Here is a 23,680-nt window from a genome sequence, read left to right on the forward strand (position 1 = left end):
CCTTACTTCTGCTAACTTCTGCAATGTGCTGAATTGGCACGATTGTAATGCTGCTATGAAATGTCAGCTAATGTTGCGACCACAATTTTGAGTTAGCATTGATACGCTAATGGCTACTCTTGTAGCTGTAACAAGCAGCGCCGTTAGCATCAGTTAGCCGCTAGCTTTCGCTAATGACCCAATTTCACCGCTTTCCCGCATTTCACAACAAAGAAATAAGAGTTAGCAGAACTATTGTCCCTTGTTGTGAACCCCAACTTAAAGATATAAGTAACAACAACTCACCAACTTGTTTTTGAGCAGACAACTGGCTTCCTTTGTTGTGCTAACTCACATTATTGCCCTAAATGTCAGTAATTTATATTTCCAAGTTTTACCAACTTAAATCACTGTTTTAGGCCAAAAAATACAAGTTGGCTTTTTTGCAGTGTGGTTGTACAGTCTGACCGCTGCAAGGAGAAATAACCTCCTGCTAATAAAAATGTGAGTTATTTGTTTTGCACACATGTGAAAGTAATTATGCACTTGGTAGGGCATGTGCATTTTGTGGTCATATAACGGATATCATGCATGTGAAGAGAGGAGGGGGTTGGGGGAATTCCTGCACACTGTGTTTGCACACTGTGACCTAGACTCACACTCAGACCTAGAAATCCCAGTGTTGGTGCTCCAGTAAACTGTCAGCCAATCCCACTTTTGTCCAAACTGCACTTAATCTAGTACACTAGTTAAAGATGTAATTATGTTTTCAAAATCTTTTTGTCACATGCCTGAACCTGTTTTAATAGTCTCTGTGGCAGCTGGCATTACACTTCCACTTACTGCCTTCCCCTGTGTGTTTCTCAATGTTTGTACTCACAGCAGTGATTTGGTAAAACCAGAAAAGCCAGAGTATTTTTGGCAGACTAGAATGAGAGTTCCAGTGTTGCATAATATGTTCTAGGTGATCTGCAGATTTCCCGGAGATGGTCAACATTGAAACATTCCCTCAATATTTCCAAAGCCCAGCACACACACACACACACACATAGACAGACAGAGGGATTGTGCAAAGAAACATTTTTCTGACACTTGTGCCAGCAGATACACATACGCCTCCCACCTTTTGCCATGGAGTTTCCCAGTTCAGACAGACTTCACCCTAAGCCATGGAAGAGGGGGGGGATGGGCTGATACAAAAACAGACTCAAGCTTGAAAATTCAGTCTATTGGATAATGAGTTAGAAGAGCAGACACATGGACTTGAGAGGCAGACAGTTGATTTGCTGACATATTCCAGCAAAGCACCCAAAAGAGCGCTTACTTTGAAGACTATAACTTTTTTTTTTTTATACTCTGGACACATTACACGTTTTGACAGAGAAGCTGGTGGAGTGTTTTGTTCTGTCAAAACCACAGGAGATATCATCACTGTTTGTGTCAGGCTGTGGCCATGTCGGCTGACAGACTGAGCAGCGTGTCAAAGGAGGTGAAGCCAGAGAGCGTGTCGCTGAGTCCTCTGGGCACAGCAGCTGCCCCTGAGCAGGAGCTGCTGCTGTGCATCTTTGGGACGGGGGACTTGGGGCGCTCTCTGGGCCAGCGTCTGCTCCAGACTGGCTACAGGGTGGTGTACGGCAGCCGCAGACCTCACAGCTGCGGCCCCTTGCCTCAGGGAGCTCAGGTACAACATGAAGTCTTCTCAGACTCTGGAATGTAACTTTTTTTAACCCCTTTTTTGACGATTGTTGTAATTGAAAGCTGATACTAGTAGAATGTGTGTTGCATGGAACCTGGTCTCACAGGAATCCGTGAAATAGCCACGGATTCGCTTAACTCAAAATCCGTGGAATAGCCACGGAATCGCTCAAATTTCCATGAAACTGACACGGATTTCGCTACAATGCAAATGAATCCCGTGGCTATTCCATGGATATTTTTTCCTATTGGTTTGTTCCAAGTCATGTGACTTTTAAGGTTCCGGCGGTCAGAACAAAAAACATGGCAGACAGTTCTCTCATTTTTAGTGAAAAACTCAATAATTTGACTTAGTTTCTGCATAAAAATGGATTTTGATCACATTTCTAGCGAGAAATATATGTTTTATTTTCTAAATATTCACTCAGTGAATGTACATAATCACTTTGTATGTTGGAATAGCCACGGGATATGACTGGCATTAACTTGCATTGCAGCGAAATCTGTGTCAGTTTCACGGAAATTTGACTGATTCCGTGGCTATTCCACGGATTTTGAGTTAAGCAAATCCGTGGCTATTTCACGGATTCCTGTGAGACCAGGTGTGTTGCATGATGGTCCTGAACCAACTCAAAAGTTGTAAAGGGGGGGACTCATATGTAGAATATGTAAAGACTTTAATTTAGAGCAGTAGCAAACTGTACATTATAAATATCCAAATCGACTTAGACACAACAGGCCCACTGTCCCTCCCACTTATGAGCAAAACACAGAGACTGACTCATTGTGGTCATTTTGCACCTATTCTAGTTGTTTTGCATGTCTTTCTAATACTTTTGTGTCTCTTTGTAGTTGCTTTGCATCTCTTTGTGGTTGTTTTGCAACTATTTGTATATGTTTTCTGCTTCTTTGTGGAAGTTATGTGTCTCTTTGTGGTTAGTTTATATCTCTGCAGTTTCTTTTTTTTTTGTATCTCTTTGTGGTCACTTTGTATCTCTTTATAGTTTTTTGTGTCTTTGTGGTATCATTGTATTTCTTCATATTTGTTTTGCACCTCTTTGCGTCTCTTTGTAGCTGCTACTTCACACAGTCGTTCTGGTCTGGAGCCTTTAACCTGCACCCAGTGTGACCATTCAGTTATCCTTCCATGATAATGATAAACCAGCTACCTGACTCTGGTATTTGGAGCACCAAGGAGGGCCAATAGGATTGCGGGTGGGGGTTATCCTGGTTATCAGGCTTTAAAGGTTGACTGAACTAAACAAGGTCACTGATAATGTGTGTGTGATTCATGTGTGTCTGCATATGTTGCAGTGTTTTCTTTTCATCTGTCATACAATAAGAGCTAAACTAGTGACCTGTAACTGAACACCTTAAGCCTGTTTATAAGTTAGTGTTTTGGCACATGGCCATGCATGACATAGTGTTTGTGTTTGTTGTGTAGGTGACGAGCCATGAGGCAGCAGCCCAGTCAGCTGCTCTGGTGCTCGTTTGTATTCACAGAGAAAACTATGACTTCCTCGAGACTCTTGCACCTCAACTCAAGGGGAAGGTACCTTGTTGCACAGTCAGATGCCTTTGCATAACAAAGCAGTTGGTTTATTTCTAACTTTTAATCCACTCTGCTGATTTCATTGATTGGAAGGTGCTGGTGGACGTCAGCAACAACCTCAAGAAGAATCTATACCCAGAGGCCAATGCGGAGTATCTGCAGAGGTAAGAGGAAATCAGGTGACAATGTTTTTACCTCAAATATTGGGAGATCTCATGTGGTTAAAATTATCAACAACTGCTGGAACGTGAAGCAAAACAGATTCGTTGTTTGTTGTCCAGGCTGGTCCCCGGAGCTCACGTGGTGAAGGCTTTTAACACCTTGTCTGCCTGGTCCCTGCAGAATGGACCCTCAGATGCCAGCAGACAGGTACTGAATGTGTCTCTGATGTTGTTTCCAATCAAACGTGTTAAGAAATGTAGTTTTTGTTGACCAAACTGGATTTTCTTCTTGTTCTAATTTAGGAATACATCTTTTTTTTCCTCCTCATAACAACATGTCTCATTTTAGAATCTGCCTGTCAGATTCTTCTCTCACTGCAGAACTACAAGCATTTTATCATTCTCTGATGTGTTCACACACTGGGGCGTTGACCAACAAGTTAAAAATAATAGTCTGTCAGAAAGTAAAACATTCCAATCCAAACTATATTATTAACTCATTTTGAAGTGTTGATCAAACCAAATCCAAGTAAAAGAAGCCAAATCTGAGGAGTCAGCCTCATGTCTTTGCTGTGAATGCCATCCTTGATGTATCCTTGAATCAATTAACTCCACAGTCTCTCCTAGATCTAAGCTCTCCATCACATGCTTTGCTCTCTCGCTCTGTACTGCAAAGCTGCAGCATATGTGGGTTTTTCTGTTTCATTTTGATCTGGTTGTGCAATCCCAGAGGACTGTAAAACCACACAGGAGTGTGTGTTGTGGGGGGTGTATGTTTATGTATTGAGCTGTGTTGGTGTATTCGGAGCACAATCAGGAACATCACATAGGTGTTGACTGTTAGTTTTTACCTACTTTCTTCAACTAAATTTAGTATTTCATACAGAACGCCACAGCATCTCCAGTTACTTTTATGTTTAATCCTCTGGAGTAAAAACATCCTTTCATCATTGCCTGTGCAAATTCATAAACATAAATGCATAAATATGAAATAATTAAGCCATATACTCCTCACATGGGCCATTTTTGTGCGTTTTAAAAACATATTCACAGTGTTGGGGGAAGTATTCAGATCCCTTACTTAAGTAAAAGTACTAATACCACACTGTGAAATGACTCCACTACAAGTAAAAGTCCTGCATTCAAAACTTACTCAAGTAAAAGAACAAAAGTATCAGCATCAAAATGTACTTAAAGTATCAAAAGTAAAAGTACTCGTTATGCAGAATGGACCCAATCAGATTGTTTTATATATTCTAAATATATTATTACATTATTTGTAATGTGCCTTTTATGTAACCAGTGTTTTAATTTAGTAAAGACAGGACTCATTGTATCTACTTAAAATACTGTTATGAGGTTTAATTAAAAATATGTCTAATCACTTTAAATTGATCTTATATTTTATGTTATATCTCAACCTGTAAAGTAACTAAAGCTGTCAACTAAATGTAGTGGAGCAAAAAGTACAATATTTACCTCAAAATGTAGTGGAGTATAAGTATAAAGTTACATAAAATAAAAATACTCAAGTAAAGTACAAATACCTCAAAATTGTACTTAAGTACAGTACTTGAGTAAATGTACTTAGTTACTTTCCACCACTGCATATTCATACAGTCTATGGTGTATTCATGCTCCAGGTTTTCCTATGTGGAACTGGTGCAGAAGCAAAGCAGGCAGTAGCAGATGTGGCCACCAAACTGGGCTTCACTGTCCTGGATAGAGGGTCTCTGTCTGCAGCCAGGGAGCTGGAGGACTTCCCCCTGCAACTGTTTCCAGAGTGGAGGCTGCCGCTACGCATTGCTGTCGGCCTCACTGCCTCCTTCTTCCTCTATGTGGTCATTAGAGATGTTGTCTATGCATCTGTTGACCAGGGGAAAGACATCTCCTTCAGAATCATGGTGTCTCTGGCCAACAAGGTAAATACTGCTTAGTGTCTTGTAAACACCATTTGTTCAGCCTCGAAACTAAAGCAGCTATAAGAGCTTTTACCTGATTTTTAAACATTAAACTACTTTATAGAGATGCCTCCATATGACCTACAAAGGGAATCGGAACTATCAGTGAGAAGGCAAATCAATATTGTAATTCTTTATGCCTGTCCTGCCTCCATTGGGTTAGATTCCAACAAAATCATGCAGGTTCTCCAGAATCTCCACACTGCAAAAAAAAAAAAGTTGGGTGAACTCAAAATTTCAAGGCAACAAACTTTGATAAAATTTTAAGTTGGACAATTACACTAAATATTTTAAGTTTTGTTTTTGAGTTTGCTCAACTCTGAATTCTGATTTTTGTCAACTCAACTGTAAGTTGTACTAACTTATAATTTTACATTGTAATAACTTTTAATCCTTACTTCTGCTAACTTCTGCAATGTGCTGAATTGGCACGATTGTAACGCCGCTATGAAATGTCAGCTAATGTTGCGACCACAATTTTGAGTTAGCATTGATACGCTAATGGCTACTCTTGTAGCTGTAACAAGCAGCGCTGCTAGCATCAGTTAGCCGCTAGCATCAGTTAGCTGCTAGCATCAGTTAGCCGCTAGCATCAGTTAGCCGCTAGCTTTCGCGAATGACCGAATTTCACAGCTTTCCGACATTTCACAACAAAGAAATAAGAGTTATCAGAACTATTGCCCCTTGTTGTGAACCCCAACTTAAAGATATAAGTAACAACAACTCACAAACTCGTCTTTGAGCAGACAACTGGCTTCCTTTGTTGTGCTAACTTACATAATTGCCCTAAATGTCAATAATTTATATTTCCAAGTTTTACCAACTTAAATCACTGTTTTAGGCCAAAAAATACAAGTTGGCATTTTTGCAGTGCAGCCGACCAGCCCAACGTGAACAGATCAAGATCTGGCTTCACTGAGCGGGGGAGGTAGAGCCGGAAACAGGACTGAGCGGGCAGACTGTCAGACCCTGGTTCAGTAAAATTAGAGGTTTTCTAACGGGAGTCTGGTGCTCATGGAAGCACTTGCTTTTGTCCCCCAAATTCAACACAAAATGAAAGTTCCTTGTAGCTGCTTTGAAACTGATTAGATTTTTCGGGTCATGTTGTGCTCTCAGTAACCATTTCTTTGTTTATCCTCTATTTTTCAGGTGTTTCCCATTGTGTCTCTCATCATGTTATCACTGTGTTACGTGCCTGGTGTCATAGCTGCCTTCCTTCAGCTCTACAGAGGAACCAAGTACAGGTCAGAAATCAATATGGACTCATATTTAGTGCTTGTGGAAACAATATCCATAATATTTTAATTATGGTGTCTGAAAAGTTAAAGTATGTTCGTTTTAGGCGTTTTCCTGACTGGTTGGATCGCTGGATGCTGTGCAGGAAACAGCTGGGACTGGTAGCACTTGGCTTTGCTTTTCTACATGTGCTCTACACTCTCATCATCCCCATAAGGTATGTTACAGGTGCACACATCCTCAAAATCCTTTATTTAATATTTCTGGAATGTTATGTTAGAATATTCTTATAAATAATGACACATTTCAACTTGGAAGTAGTTAAAACTGTATTTTTAACTGCAGTCAGTTGCTAGGTTATCAGGACCACCCAACTGAAATGAATAACAGCCCTATAATAAATCCTTCCTACATGAAGGTTTTAATGTTTAGTTTGTACAGAAACATACTTAATGTATATTTTATGAGCTGTGGTTTGAGAGGTATACTTTAGGTGCACTTGGAAATCAAAATTGTATTGTGAAGGATACAAAAATAGAAGGACCCCCTACACGAAAACAAACCAGACTTCTGGTCCTCTATGATTATGATATGATGAGTCTATGATTAGTCCATAGCAACTATCTGCTTTACATAGCAACAGTCTGCTTTTCCGAAATATCACATGATGAAATGCCATAATTGATCAATCAGAAAAATACTCAACTGAGCCGTGTAATTGAGCATAATAATAGTCAGACCCTACAGAATTTCATTTTCTTAGGATTACTTGAATAAAGGTTCAGTCACGACTTCTATAGTACAATGCCATTTCAGAAGAAATGGCATGAATCCAGACTGCTAAAAATGCATTATTCTTTGGAAAGCTGGAAAAGGAAAATGTAAAAAAAAAAAACAGTAGAAAAAAATAAGGCTTGGCAAGAAAGATAGAATGAAAAAAGAAGTATTTTCATTAACTGTTGCTAAGATGGAGCATGGAAGTTTCTTTATATTATCATTATCAAAGCTTTTAACCATATCTCACAGCCCTCTTCAGTGGATGGAGGCTGTTGTCATCGCGATTATTCAGTTGTTTGTTACCCAAAGAGTGGGAAAGCTGTGAGGTGATAACAGAATGTGTAGGGCTGTTGCTTGGATGTTAGTTGGTGGTTTAAATGTGGCGTTCCAGGCAGCTGCTGGTGAGACTCGGGTAGTAGCTGTGGACATTAAAAGAGGTACTGAAGGTGTATTGCCAGGTTTGTAGGGTGAAATATGTGTTAGTAGCAATCACAGAGGTATTTCTGTTTGTAGGAGTTGCAGCATTTCTGTTAAAAGGAAAGCAGTAGTACTGATAACGGCAGCAGTAGTGGCAGCGGCAGAAGGAAGTCTTTTTGTAGCACTTAAATCTGACATGCAAAGCTGAGTGTGTTAAAATATAATGTGTGACATTAAATGAAATTGAAGGGCATTATAGATATATATATATATATATATATTATTACTCAGTATGCATAATATATATATATATATTATTATTACTCAGCATGCATAATATATATATATATATATATTATTACTCAGTATGCATAATATATATATATATATATATATATATATATTATGCATGCTGAGTAATAATATATATATATATATATATATATATATATATATATATATATATATATGCATAAGTCTGCATGCCCCTTTTTTGTTGTTGTTGTTGTTGTTGTTGTTGAATTACACTGGATTTGTCTGAATACATTTTGATTGATCGATTGATTGATTGATTGATTGATATAAAGAACCATAAAGCGTGTAGCTAAATAACATTCGGAGCTATCTACCTATAAAGTGAGGGATCTGTGTGTGTCTGTCTGTGAGTCATTGCATATCTTAGAAACTGTTCATCTAATCTATTCACACTCGGTGAGTGTATTTCTGGGGACCCAAGGACATGCGGTGTCAAATGTTTGTGCAATTTGGACATGCAACGTTATTAATAAACTTTGAATACAGGAAGGAACAGCGCTCTGCTCGGCTGCGGGGGCGGGGCTTGAAGGCTCTGCAGAGTGAGTCAAGCATGGCGTTATGTCACAGCAAGAAACTAATATGTTATACATGACTATTAACCACATCCCCATTCTCCACTTGAGAAAGAACATTAAGCATTAAACAGGAATAATACTGGCCGGAGGGGGGATTTGTGGTGGAGCTATTTTATTCTAATAAAAATACTGGAGAGTTTAATGCATAATAATGCACCATATTTGGGTAAAATTTTAATCTGAAATGGAACCAGTAACACTTTGTCAATTAAATGTAGGAGGGTTATGAAGTAGAAGTATGAAGTAAGTAAGTAGTATTCACTCAGTTGCATATTTTAAGTGCTTTGGGCTCATTTTGTTAGGGCTCCAGGAAGTTGCCTACTTTGCCTAATGGTTAAGTTGGCCCTTGGTGTGTTTGTATGAACCTGGTCTCACAGGAATCCGTGAAATAGCCACGGATTTGCTTAACTCAAAATCTTAACACGGAATCACTCAAATTTCCGTGAAACTGACACGGATTTCGCTACAATGCAAGTTAATGACAGTCATATCCCGTGGCTATTCCATGGATATTTGTTCCTATTGGTTTGTTCCAAGTCACGTGACTTTCAAGGTCCCGGCGGTCAGAACAAAAAACATGGCAGACAGTTCTCTCATTTTTAGTGAAAAAAATCAATATTTTGACTTAGTTTCTGCATAAAAATGGATTTTGATCACATTTCTAGCAAGAAATATATGTTTTATTTTCTAAATATTCACTCAGTGAATGTACATAATCACTTAGTATGTTGGAATAGCTACGGGATTTGACTGTCATTAACTTGCATTGTAGCGAAATCTGTGTCAGTTTCACGGAAATTTGAGTGATTCCGTGGCTATTCCACGGATTCCTGTGAGACCAGGTTGGTTTGTATGTAAACCAGAGTGTATATTTCACTTTTGTTTCTGATCGCAAGTAGCAGGACTTGAGTGTATGAGCAACGAAGTCATGGTGGGTATATTGCTCAGGACCCAAGTGTCCAATGTGAAGTTGTTTGGATGAGTGGTTGTTGAAAAAGCTGCCATCAGCAATACCACAGGCAGGGTTGTTAGTGTGTTATCTCTATATGTCAAAGAATGAGTCCCAGTGAATTTGGCTCTAACTGTCATTTTCTTACCCAGATATTATGTGAGATTCAAGATTGCTGCAAGTACTGTTGCTCAGGTAAGACAAACACACAGCTGCAAAAGAAGTGTATTTGACAAATGAAGAGCTTAGTTTGCTTATTTGTATACGACCTAACGATAAATTCAGATGGTTTAGCATCATTTTGTACCGACCAGCACATAAACTGTTTATACACACCTCTGTGTCTTGTTTACTTTCCCTTTAAGATCAGGGAGAACCGAACGTCAGTGTTTGACACCACCACGGCCTGGCGTGGGGACTCTTTCTACTCGATGGGCATTCTGGGGTTCGGCCTGTTCGTCCTGTTGGGAATAACCTCTCTCCCCTCCGTCAGCAACGCTCTCAGCTGGAGAGAGTTCAGCTTCGTACAGGTGGGCACTGGCATGTTTGTCTCAGTCATGTGATATGTGGTTGTGTTAGAGTGTGTGAGGTTCAGTGTGTAAGCACATCCACAGTGACACGTTGTGGACACAGAATACAGAACTCTACTTTAGCTGTGCAGGATGCCGGCAGCCCGTCAGATTTTGGCAGAATCTCTGCATCCTGTTTACACAGTAAAATACTGGCGGTCACAACTCGAGGCATGTGGAACTTCCACTGGTGTTGGCCCTTTGCTCTCCACAGCTATCTGTCCAACAGCTTTTCCCTTAAGCACATGTTGGTGTTTGTGCCTGTGTGTGTATTTACAGGAATGAACAAATAACCGATTGAAACCTTGGTAACACTTTACAATAACCATCATTTATAAATGGTCAACAGATAGTTTAATCATCATTTATAAACCGTATATAGGCCATTTAGAATGATAAATACATAATTTATTAATGTTTAACTAACTAAATAATTTATAAATGGCAAATAGATGGTATATTAATGTAAGTTTATAGTTACTTTACCATTAACAAACAATTAAATTATAATGAATAGTTTATTAATAGTTTTAGTTGCACTCATTTTATCACCATATTATGTATGTTAATGATTTTTTGGTAACACTTTACAATAACCATCATTTATAAATGGTAAACAGATAGTTTATTAATGTTTAATCATCATTTATAAACCGTATATAGGCCATTTAGAATGATAAATACATAATTTACTAATGTTTAACTAACTAAATCATTTATAAGTGGCAAATAGATGGTATATTAATGTAAGTTTATAGTTACTTTACCATTAACAAACAATGAAATTATAATGAATAGTTTATTAATAGTTTTAGTTGCACTCATTTTAACACCATATTAAGTATATTAATGATTTTTGAAATGATTCATATACCTTTGAAAAATTGGTTGAAATTTTTTTAAGATTAAATATGTATAGCACTTTGTAAATGTTAATTATTGGTTTATAAACCATCTACGAACATTATTTTATTTAACCTTTTCATGACAATGGTTTGTTTGTTTTGTGAACACATCTTCATAAACTTGATCAGCCCAGAAATTAAGAAGGTATGCCTGTGTATACTCTCCAATTAGATTTGCACTTAAATGTTACACTCTTTTTAACAAAATGAATGACTGCAAATGCTTCACACCCTTTTGTAGCCAACAGATTTGGCACTCGTAGCCCACAAAAAGGAAACTCAATGGCAGACAGGCACATTGTCGGTCATTTTAGAGCCATTTCTATGATATTTCATGAGCCAGCTTCAGATAAAATGAATACAAACAAGCTCATTGGGAAATATAATTTGGTACAACTGATTATCTCACCTCTACACCGTGGCCTTGAAAAGCTGCAAATGACAACCAGATTGATGATTCAGTTAACACAGAGATACATGCTCACAATATTAAACAGGCTCAGTTGGTAACCACTCACAATGTGCCTGATGGAGGTATTTTTATAAATGCGTTATGAAACGTTCTGTGTACTGCCACTACAGTAATGCACCTGTTTGTGCTCTATGCTGCTGAGGTTCAGTTAGTGTGTGGAAATTTACAGAGAAGCTACAGGACCTTTAAAGTGTGGGGCAACAATTTTGAAACAATATTCACATCTTTTTTATGAGCCAAGCTATGACTGATGAGGACAGTTCTGTGCTTCAGCCCAGATGGGAAACAGTAACATTGGCCAGGGAGCTATTTCCAACTTCCTGTTGGAAGTGCGTTAGTGATCATTTTCATCCTCCCCTTGATAAATCTTTCATTGTGATTGTTTTTACTCAGGCAGACACCAAAGTTTACCTTTTTTTCTCCATTTTAACCAATCGAAAAATGAAATCGTCCTCACTACAGGGAGCAAGCTCATTCATAAATGTAACTGGGTCATGTCAAGCTCATTTTCTCATTCCACAGCCCTCCCCTTTACTCCAGCCCAAATTAGAGCAGTGCTTTAAATGTTAAGTTATTCATCAAATGTAATTTGGGGGGGCATACATTATCCTCCGCCATAGTCTTTAGGTTTGGTTCATGTGCATGGAATATGTTCCTGTACATTTGAGTGTGTGTGTGTGCAGTTGTAGTTGTAGTTGAATTATCTCTATGTGCATACTGAATGTGGACACAAAGTAGCTGAGTGTGTGTACATGTGTAGGTCAAGAGCTTGTCTCTGTAAAGGTCAGTCTATCACTTACTAGGCCTATTATAACGTAATTAGAAGTTCAAGCCAAAATGGCTGAGACCATATTGCTTTGGTACTGATTAATTATTTTGATTATGATGATGATGATGAGGATTATTTATCTTCTTCTAAAATGTTTTTGCAAATTCCTGTGAAATGGTACATCGCAGAAACATGAAATCTTGAGTAACGATTCTCGAAGTTATGCCCAAATGCTGCCAGAGAAATATGACCCCATTCGGCCCAAAGGGGGCGCTGTAACTAGAATTTATAAAGGTCAAAATGTTTAACATTGAAAAGTCACCACATTCTTACCGTTTATATGATTTACACAAAACTAGACAAAACTTTACACTTGCCTGAGTTAATTTGAGACCATTTACATTTTTTTTAGAAAACACATTTATTTTTATTCCCTGCTAAACCATAGGTGCAATTTTTTACCATATTTTTTCTGTGGCCCATTTGACTTCAAACTTTTAAAGGTGTTGACAAATTAACTCTAGGCTTAGCACATAAATATACCTAACTCCACAACCGTTGGGTCAATGTCACCAAACTTGCAGGATATGTCCACAGAAATACCTGAAATATATCCAAATCAACCACTAGGGGACACTCCAAATGCAAAAAATAAATAAATAAATATGGCTGTGGCATGAAATAAATCAGGCATAAATCAGAAAGCAGCTTATGTTTCATAAAAAAATGTTAAAGTACACATGTGAAATTTTAAAATTGCTCAATAGGAGGTGCTACCAGTCCCAAACATGTATTGGCCTGGTCCAAACTTGGTGAATAATTTTAATTTAGCTGTTGAAACCAAAGTATTTTTGCAATTGACCAATATGTTGTGTGACATATGTGTGTGGCTAGGTATATATATTTTGTTGTCAATAAATGATAAAACCTGTTACACTGCAAAAAAAGAAAAGTTTGGTGAACTCAAAATTTCAAGGCAACAAACTTAGATAAAATTTTAAGTTGGACAATTACACTAAATATTTTAAGTTTTGTTTTTGAGTTTGCTCAACTCTGAATTCAGATTTTTGTCAACTCAACTGTAAGTTGAACTAACTTATAATTTTACATTGCAATAACTTTTAATCCTTACTTCTGCTAACTTCTGCAATGTGCTGAATTGGCACGATTGTAACACTGCTATGAAATGTCAGCTAATGTTGCGACCACAATTTTGAGTTAGCATTGATACGCTAATGGCTACTCTTGTAGCTGTTACAAGCTTAGCCACTAGCGTCAGTTAGCCACTAGCGTCAGTTAGCCACTAGTGTCAGTTAGCCGCTAGCATCAGTTAGCCGCTAGCGTCAGTTAGCCGCTAGCTGTCGCTAATGACCGAATTTCACCGCTTTCCCGCATTTCACAACAAAGAAATAAGAGTTAGCAGAACTATTGTCCCTTGTTGTGAACCCCAACTTAAAGATATAAGTAACAACAACTCACCAACTTGTTTTTGAGCAGACAACTGGCTTCCTTTGTTGTGATAACTTACATTATTGCCTTAAATGTCAATAATTTATATTTCCAAGTTTTACCAACTTAAATCACTGTTTTTGGCCAAAAAATACAAGTTGGCTTTTATTGCAGTGTGGTTTTCTTCAGTGAAGATGTTGGAATCTGTGAAAGGCCACTCGTGGTTGTATTTAGCTCTGTGTTTGTTACTATCAGTGAGATTATGTCAGTCTGTGAATGATAATCCTTGTTTATTTTCTCTTGTAGTCCAAGCTGGGATACCTGACAGTGTTCTTCTGTACCTTCCACACCTACCTGTACGGCTGGGACAGGTTCCTTCGTCGCTCTACCTACAAATGGTACACTCCTCCGGCTTTCATGCTCTCTCTAGTGGTCCCTTCTGTGTTGTTGGTGCTCAAGCTGCTTCTCCTCCTGCCCTGTGTGGACCGCAGCCTCACTCGCATTCGACAGGGCTGGGAGAGACCCGATCTGGAGGACAGTAAAAAAGCACTGCTGGCATAGAGACTGTGATGATTACAGACAGAGAAACGTGTATGCAGGAGAGAAAAAAACCCAGCCTTACAGAGCGGACTTCTGAGAGAGCTCTACCACCAGATATAACCCCTGCACATTTATTTGGATGTCATAAATCCAAGACTTGCACCTATTGTTCCGCTCTCTAGCTCTAATGAATAATTTCACTATAATATCTAGTATTGTCACTATATTATTAGACTCAGAGACAGGCAATTTGTTGTGTGTCTCTTAACATCAGCAGCAGCTTCATCGACATTCATCTTCAGCACATGACAGCTTATGTTTTTACTTTCTATCATTTCTGTGAATTATTATTTTTGGCTCTTTTGTTCTTCCTTATTAATGTTACTTCATGTCAAGTGTAACCACTGTTCAATAAACTTAAGTGTGACTCAACAGCATTGTCTTTCTCCCTCCCATATACACTGTATCTTATTTTGTCTGAAAGCTCAGTCAAGAGTTTTTCCCTGCTGAGTTGAGTGTGCTCTGTCTAGTCGTCTCGGTCTGATCCCTCTCCAGGGTTCATCCCTCCGGCTGATCTGATGCTGTTCTCCAGGAAACATTCACTCTGAGCTGCAGACTTCTCCCCAGTCACTACTGGATCTCATCACATCAGTGGAGAGAGAAGCGTGCAGACTCCTCCATCACTGAAGTCTTCTGTAGAGAGGATATAATATTTGGATGTGACAGTACAGATAGGCCCTTGATGTTGTGCTGCAGCGAGTCATTTTAGTTCATCGTGAAGGGAGTGAAGAAAGCACAGAACTGATAACTGGTAGTTGTTAGTGACACATGATCAAGCATTAATCTATAAACTTTGACAAGCAGGCATGCACACATTCAGTATACTGTCACATGCATAAATGCATTCAAAACACACACACACACACACACACACACACACACACACACACACACACACACACACAAACCAGGCTGTCCTCATAGATGGTTTGATTTCCTTCAAAAGTAATGTGGATCCTCATCCATAGTTACATATATACTAAATAACGGAATTATAAGACAATTTTTCTGGGTGTCTGTAGCTCTGATCTCGAGCCTTTTACTAGTGAAAGCACAGGACCACAAACAGAAAATTACAGAACATGATGTTTCAACATGCGCGTGACTTGCAACTTGCAACATAAATTCTGTTGGATCAGCAGAAATGATGGAATCAGCCTTTTCCACAAGACTCTAACTCAAGAAAAGCATACAGAGAGAGATTGTCGTAAGCAGGCGTTAATGACGAAGCAGCACTCATATGCAATTCATAATCTAATTCCCAGTTGTTCAAGACAGACTTCAAGGTAAGATCATGGCATTACGTGCATTAAATATGACTTTATTAAATGTCTGTGTGGTTTTGCAGCAGGCCAAGGCAAGTAACACAATATTAATCTACACATGAGCATTAAAGGTATTAGGAGCACAAAACTATGAATGGAATATTTAAATATTATAAAATTTAATTTTTGAACAAAACACATTTTTTCTGCATGTTCTGTCTGAATTAGATGGCGTTTTTTCTTCTCCTGGTTATGCTGACATCATGTGCTGCAAGTCCTCAAGGTAAAAAATGTATTATTTAATAGTGTTGTTATATATCAGGAGCAAACGTTATTGTTTGACTAAATCACTAATGTTGTCTTCACTTAAAAACACATGACTTAATTGTTAGTTTTGTCACCAGTTCAAACAATATATATGACTATTTACAGTGAAACCTTATTGTATTTATGTGTTTTTTTTTAATAGCTTGAATAAGTCGTATTTTGGGACATTCTTATGCTTGACTAGCCTGGCTAACACCAGACTATTCTCAAATGAGGTCTAGTCTGGCAACTAGCAATGTATTTTTCCGTAGAGGAGGTGTGGTTTACGATCCTCCGGAGCCGTTTATTGGACGCTTAGAATGTCTATCAAAGCGTCTGTAGGTAGCTCTTAGCCAATCAGATCAGTTATACCAGATGACGTAGTAGAGATACAGAAATGGATGTTTGTTGTGTGTGTGTCTGTGAGAGAGTGTTGTTTGCTGCTTTGCTCCTCCAGTTCTCGCTTTCTGCAAGATTATTTATTTTCACGCTTTATTCCCCCTCATGTCATTCAGCCACACACATCCACTGATTTTATGGGCAATAAACAAGCTGCTGCGGGCCTCTCGGCGGCTCTGCTGTCCGTGGTAGCGGGGCTATTAGCCGCTAGCGGCTATTAGCTATTAGCCGCTAGCGACGCTAATAGCCGCTAGCGGCGCTAATAGCCGTTAGTGACGCTCATAGCCCCGCTACCATAACGCCGGTGATCTCAGCGGAGCCGCCGAGAGACCTTTCGCCTTTCAACTTTCGCTCTAAACTATTTAAAACACCGTCTACAGCTAAAGAGAGTTTCGCGTCTGCAGCAGCCATGTTGGATGCGGAAAACTTCCAAGTGCCGAGTAGTACGCGTCATCGTCTTGCCGTCCCTCCCCGCTCTGTGATTGGATGCCTAAAACAGGGCTAAGAATGCTTCCTAGTTTCCAGACCCCGCCGCAGTTCGAAATTAAATTCGAGCGCGCAAGGCAGTCTGGGTATACCCAGGCTAATGCTTGACTGGATACGGACAAAATTGACAATTGTCAAGTTATTTGCAGAAGAAAAAATAATCATAATGTTAAATTGTAGCAAAAAGACAGGGAATGAAAAATAAAAACAAAAAATAGGTAAACTAAAAGGCTAAGTGGGATATGAAGAAGAGTTTTACTAACAATTTTTGCTCTCTCTTTAAATTGACTTTTGACGTTCCTCATAAGCTTTTTATTTTTCATAAATCATGAATTAGTCTATGGCCACATGGGGAGCTGTGCTTACAAGTCTTGTTCATATGTTGCTGTTTTTCCTGATATTCTGTTGAAGGACTTTTAGTGGAAATGAAACCACCGTTTTGAATTATGCTTAATATAATTAAAGCTCAAAACACTGAATACTGGATTTTTGATACATTTTCTAAATAATTCTTTAATTTATTTTGTGCCCACTCTATGATGAATTAATTATAAGTTTCAGCTTGAATTTCCTTCTCTTTTTTTCAGATCTGTCAGGTAAAATGTTCACCTTCCCCGAAAAAACCAACACAGCTCGTGTGGAACTGATGACACCAAGAGATAATTTCACTGCTGTAACCGTCTGTCTCAGGTAATGTTTATGGTTTAACACAAACTCAAGAACCAACTGGTCTCACAGAAATCCGTGATATAGCCACGGATTTTCTTAACTCAAAATCTGTGGAATAGCCACGGAATCACTCAAATTTCCGTGAAATTGACACGGATTTCGCTACAATGCAAGTTAACGACAGTCATATCCTGTGGCTATTCCATGGATATTTTTTCCTATTGGTTTGTTTCAAGTCACGTGACTTTCAAGGTTCCGGCGGTCGGAACGAAAAACATGGCGGACAGTTATCTCATTTTTGGTGAAAAAAATCAATATTTTGACTTTGTTTCTGCATTAAAATGGATTTTGATTACATTTCTAGCGGGAAATATATGTTTTATTTTCTAAATATTCACTCAGTGAATGTACATAATCACTTTGTGGCGAAGATCTCGCCAGAAAAAGACGATCCGCTGTGTTTTATTTTGAAATCTGTTTTATTTTGTAATTGAATCATGACTCATTGAATCGTGCTGTAAATGGTCCGGACTCTGCTCTCCTGTTTTAGTTAAAATATCTTCATTAAACAAACATTGTTGTCTTTTTTTAGCATAGATAATATACATACAGTATAATTATTTATTAGACAGTGTGTGATATTCAATATATTGGGTAGAAATAGGTTTTCACAACCCTAATACGGAAGAACTACAAAACGAGAGGTCTGGGGAGTTGTAGTTTTTTTAATAAAACAGGGTTTCCCCTAAAATTGGAAGTTGGAAATTCTTAATTAGTGGCTTTCCAGGGGTTTGAGGGGATGTCAATCACATTTTTGGCATCAGAATTTAAATATTGTCTTGTTCAATGGGGGGATTTTTTATTATTTCAGCATATCCTAAAGCCCCCCCACTCCCACCCCTATGACAAAGTTTTATTTTTTCACATCTCGCTCTAAGAGCACTCAAAGGGCTGTGGGAATCTAAGTCTGTTAGGGCAGATTTCCAAGGTTTGAAAAAAATAAAACTTTGTCATAGAGCTAAACCAAATACATCACTTGAAAGGTATTGGCCTGGAGAGTAACATATATCAATTTCAAGGTTCTATAATATTCTTGCTTTGAGATGTTGACCTTTGAACCTTAACCCTGGGGCATATTTAAATGATTATAACTAAGAGAAAAAAAGGGTTACAGACATGAGACCTACTGTTATAGAAAGGTGTTGACGTGGACTATAATGTGAGCAATGAGCATAGTCACTAAGGGGTGGGAGTGGGGGGGCTTTAGGAGGATCGCGGTATATTACAAAATAAAACAGATTTCAAAATAAAACACAGCGGATCGTCTTTTTCTGGCGAGACCTTTGCCACAAAGTGATTATGTACATTCACTGAGTGAATATTTAGGAAATAAAACATATATTTCTCGCTAGAAATGTAATCAAAATCCATTTTTATGCAGAAACAAAGTCAAAATATAGATTTTTTCACAAAAAATGAGATAACTGTCCGCCATGTTTTTCGTTCCGACCGCCGGAACCTTGAAAGTAACGTGACTTGGACACAAACCAATAGGAAAAAATACCAGGTTGGGATATGACTGTCATTAACTTGCATTGTAGCGAAATCTGTGTCAATTTCACGGAAATTTGAGTGATTCCGTGGCTATTCCACGGATTTTGAGTTAAGAAAATCCGTGGCTATTTCACAGATTTTGAGTTAAGAAAATCCGTGGCTATTTCACAGATTTCTGTGAGACCAGGTTGGTATCCACCACTGTGAAAGGGCAAAACACATAACTGATTTTCACTGCCAACAGGTTTTTCACAGACGCCAAGAGAGATCACCCCCTTTTCTCTTTGGCCACTCCCTCTAAAGACAATGACTTCCTGATCTTCAGACATGCTACAAAGGATGCGATCAATGTCTTTGCCAGAAACAGTTATGTAGCATATACAGAGCATGAATACAAGTTGAACATGTGGCACTCTCTTTGTGCCACATGGGACTCTGAGTCTGGGCTGGTGCAGCTGTGGTTTGATGGACAACCTTCAATTAGGAAATATACCAACGCTGGATCAAACATCCAAGGACGCACTATCATTATCTTAGGACAGGTACAGCTTATTGCACTGTTTATGTCACTGTTAATGAAGATAGATGTTGATCAATATTAATATTATGTATCTACCATCTCTACAGGAGCAGGATTCCCATGGTGGAGGATTTGACTTGAATCAGTCTTTCGTTGGCATGCTGTCTGATGTCCACATGTGGGACTTCACCCTTCCCAGTTGTGAGATCCAGAAGTACATGGAAGAACTAAACTTCCGTCCAGGAAATGTGCTCAGCTGGAGTGCACTGGAGTTCCAGAAGACAGGCCAAGTGCTGTTAGACAATAAAGAAATGATCTGTTACTAATCTTAAAAAAAAACAACAACTATAAATGTCTTGCAAAATCAAAAAAACTGTACTATAAAGGCAATTCTTTGTATCAAATCATCTCTTAATAAAAAAGTGAAATTTTAAGCATCCCTCTCTTCTCTGTTTTATGACCGTCTGTTCTGTATCGATTATAAAAATGATGCTTTTGCAACATTGAAATAACTGGTTCTCACTTTAAAGGGTATATTCAGTGCAAGCCTGTTACACATGCAATGCAGCATACAGTCCCATGTTTGTTTGTTTTTTAAATATGTGTTTATTAAATTTTCAAAAGACAAAACAGGAAAACATATGTGACAAAAACAAAAAACATACATTTGGCTCACATACGTATTTAAATTCAGATTTAGGCGAGATATTCAGGGACAGTTCCATGTTAAAAATATGATATAAATAAAGATAACCTCAGTTTACCCACGTTAGATGAAAGAAAACACCAAACACACACACACACACACACACACACACACAAAAACCAGGCTGTCCTCATAAATGGTTTGATTTCCTTCAAAAGTAATGCACTGCAATTTGTAATCATTCTAAGAAATTTTGACCAGTGACGATTTTTTAAAATATTTTATTCTACAAATGTGGATCCTCATCCATAGTTACATATATACTAAATAGCGGAATTATAAGACAATTTTTCTGGGCGTCTGTAGCTCTGATCTCGAGCCTTTTACTAGTGAAAGCACAGGACCACAAACAGAAAATTACAGAACATGATGTTCCAACATGCCCATGACTTTGCAACATAAATTCTGTTGGATCAGCAGAAATGATGGAATCAGCCTTTTCCACAAGACCCTAACTCAGAAAAGCATACAGAGAGAGATTGTCGTAAGCAAGCGTTAATGACGAAGCAGCACTCATATGAAATTCATAATCTAATTCCCAGTTGTTCAAGACAGACTTCAAGGTAAGATCATGGCATTATGTACGCAGAAAATATGACTTTATTAAAGGTCTGTGTGGTTTTGCAGCAGGCCAAGGCAAGTAACACAACATTAATCTACATATGAGCATTAAAGGTATTGATGACACCAAGAGATAATTTCAATGGAATGGAATATTTAAATATTATAGAATTTAATTTTTGAACAAAACACATTTTTTCTGCATGTTCTGTCTGAATTAGATGGAGTTTTTTCTTCTCCTGGTTATGCTGACATCATGTGCTGCAAGTCCTCAAGGTAAAACATTTATTATTTAATAGTGTTGTTATATATCAGGAGCAAACGTTATTGTTGACTAAATCACTAATGTTGTCTTCAGACATACATATTACTGTCTCTGTCATCACTTAAAAAACACATGACTTAATTGTTAGTTTTGTTACCAGTTCAAACAATATATATGACTATTTCCAGTGATACCTTATTGTATTTATGTTTTTTTTAATAGCTTGAATAAGTCGTATTTTGGGACATTCTTATGCTTGACTGGATACGGACAAAATTGACAATTGTCAAGTTATTTGCAGAAGAAAAAATAATCATAATGTTAAATTGTGCAAAGCAAAAAGACAGGGAATGAATAATAAAAACAAAAAATAGGTCAACTAAAAGGCTAAGTGGGATATGAAAATGAGTTTTACTAACGATTTTTGCTCTCTCTTTAAATTGACTTTTGGCGTTCCTCATAAGCTTTTTATTTTTCATAAATCATGAATTAGTCTATGGCCACATGGGGAGCTGTGCTGACAAGTCTTGTTCATATGTTGCTGTTTTTCCTGATATTCTGTTGAAGGACTTTTAGTGGAAATGAAACCACCGTTTTGAATCATGCTTAATATAATTAAAGCTCAAAACACTGAATACTGGATTTTTGATACATTTTCTAAATCATTCTTTAATTTATTTTGTGCCCACTCTATAATGAATTAATTATAAGTTTCAGCTTGAATTTCCTTCTCTTTTTTTCAGATCTGTCAGGTAAAATGTTCACCTTCCCCGAAAAAAACAACACAGCTCGTGTGGAACTGATGACACCAAGAGATAATTTCACTGCTGTAACCGTCTGTCTCAGGTAATGTTTATGGTTTAACACAAACTCAAGAACCAACTGTATCCACCACTGTGAAAGGGCAAAACACATAATAACTTGTTTTCACTGCCAACAGGTTTTTCACAGACGCCAAGAGAGATCACGCCCTTTTCTCTCTGGCCACTCCCTCTAAAGCCAATGACTTCACGATCTTCAGACATGCTCCAAAGGATGCGATCGATGTCTTTGTCGGACACAGTTATGTAGAATATACAGAGCATGAATACAAGTTGAACATGTGGCACTCTCTTTGTTCCACATGGGACTCTGAGTCTGGGATGGTGCAGCTGTGGTTTGATGGGCAACCTTCAATTAGGAAATTTATCAACGCTGGATCAAACATCCAAGGACGCACTATCATTATCTTAGGACAGGTACAGCTTATTGCACTGTTTATGTCACTGTTAATGAAGATAGATGTTGATCAATATTAATATTATGTATCTACCATCTCTACAGGAGCAGGATTCCCATGGTGGAGGATTTGACTTGAATCAGGCTTTCGTTGGCATGCTGTCTGATGTTCACATGTGGGACTTCACCCTTCCCAGTTGTGAGATCCAGAAGTACATGGAAGAACTAAACTTCCGTCCAGGAAATGTGCTCAACTGGAGTGCACTGGAGTTCCAGATTGAAAGCCGAGTGCTGTTGGAAAATAAAGAAATGATCTGTTACTAATCTTAAAAAAGCCCCAACTATAAATGTCTTGCAAAATAAAATAAAAAAGTACTATAAAGGCAATTCTTTGTATCAAATCATTTCTTATTAATAAAAAAGTGAAATTTTAAGCATCCCTCTCTTCTCTGTTTTGTGACCGTCTGTTCTGTATCGATTATAAAAATGATGCTTTTGCAACATTGAAATAACTGGTTCTCACTTTAAAGGGTATATTCAGTGCAAGCCTGTTACACATGCAATGCAGCATAGAGTTCCATGTTAAAAATATGATATAAATAAAGATAACCTCAGTTTACCCACGTTAGATGAAAGAAAACACCAAGAAGTGCAAAGAAAGAGACTACTGCCCAGTGAAAACTGTGCTGAGATGGCATCTGTCCTACACTGCACAAAAAAAGCAAGGCAGCTTTACTTATATAGCACATTTCATACACAGGTAGGGATGGGTACCGAATTCGGTACTTTTATAGGTACCGACCGAATTCTGTCGGTACTACCGAGTACCGATTCATGTAAAATCAAACGGTACCATGTTTCGGTACCTTTAACGGCGTTAACTTTAAACTGATCATTGATTTCAACCTGTTTTCATTTAATGTCTTTGATTAACAAGCGTGCTGACGATCGCACTATTTTTTATTTTTTATTTACCTCCTCCTCTGGTCCTGTCTGCTCACCGCGGCCACTAGCCACTAGCTGCTGCCGTCTTCCAACCCGGTGCAGAGACGAACAGCCGGCTCTAGGCCTGCTAGCCGCCAGCTGCTATCTCTCCAATGTCTCTACCCGGGCTTGGCCGTCGTCTGCCTCGAGATCGGACCTTCCTTACTCCGTTTGCTCTCTCCATTCTTCTGTAGACCAGTCATTAGCAGCTAGCAACTAGCTGCTGCATCTCTGGTTCTCCGCTCAGGAATATTACCTGCCACTTTACTCCAAACTGCCTCGCTGAAATTAAATCCCTCAGACTCCTGCGTCATCCTCGATATGTTCACAGAGCAGCCCGACTCAACTTTGTTTATTCCAACCATG

The 23,680-nt window shown here is 38.4% G+C and overlaps 3 protein-coding genes across 3 annotated transcripts; all 3 read left to right on the forward strand.

The window, feature by feature from the left end:
• Window positions 1–1,190: 1,190 nt before the first annotated feature.
• Window positions 1,191–14,753, forward strand: LOC131976339 (metalloreductase STEAP4-like). The gene is made up of 10 exons (XM_059339330.1): window positions 1,191–1,660; window positions 3,119–3,226; window positions 3,320–3,390; window positions 3,508–3,595; window positions 5,031–5,309; window positions 6,498–6,592; window positions 6,691–6,801; window positions 9,770–9,812; window positions 9,983–10,147; window positions 14,088–14,753. Exons 1-10 carry the CDS (start codon window positions 1,433–1,435, stop codon window positions 14,340–14,342), a joined length of 1,443 nt encoding a protein of 480 aa, XP_059195313.1. The 5' UTR covers window positions 1,191–1,432; the 3' UTR covers window positions 14,343–14,753.
• A 770-nt stretch (window positions 14,754–15,523) lies between these two features.
• LOC131976340 (C-reactive protein-like) lies at window positions 15,524–19,981 on the forward strand. Its single transcript, XM_059339331.1, has 5 exons — window positions 15,524–15,667; window positions 15,875–15,929; window positions 17,425–17,527; window positions 19,305–19,602; window positions 19,688–19,981. Exons 2-5 carry the CDS (start codon window positions 15,875–15,877, stop codon window positions 19,904–19,906), a joined length of 675 nt encoding a protein of 224 aa, XP_059195314.1. The 5' UTR covers window positions 15,524–15,667; the 3' UTR covers window positions 19,907–19,981.
• Window positions 19,982–20,759: 778 nt separating this feature from the next.
• On the forward strand, window positions 20,760–22,654 carry LOC131976341 (C-reactive protein-like). The gene is made up of 5 exons (XM_059339332.1): window positions 20,760–20,849; window positions 21,069–21,123; window positions 21,856–21,958; window positions 22,053–22,350; window positions 22,436–22,654. The coding sequence occupies exons 2-5, from the start codon at window positions 21,069–21,071 to the stop codon at window positions 22,652–22,654; spliced, it is 675 nt and encodes a 224-aa protein (XP_059195315.1). The 5' UTR covers window positions 20,760–20,849.
• The last annotated feature ends 1,026 nt before the right edge of the window (window positions 22,655–23,680 follow it).

This window comes from Centropristis striata, chromosome 8 (genome assembly GCF_030273125.1).
Source record: "Centropristis striata isolate RG_2023a ecotype Rhode Island chromosome 8, C.striata_1.0, whole genome shotgun sequence".
NCBI lineage: Eukaryota > Metazoa > Chordata > Actinopteri > Perciformes > Serranidae > Centropristis > Centropristis striata.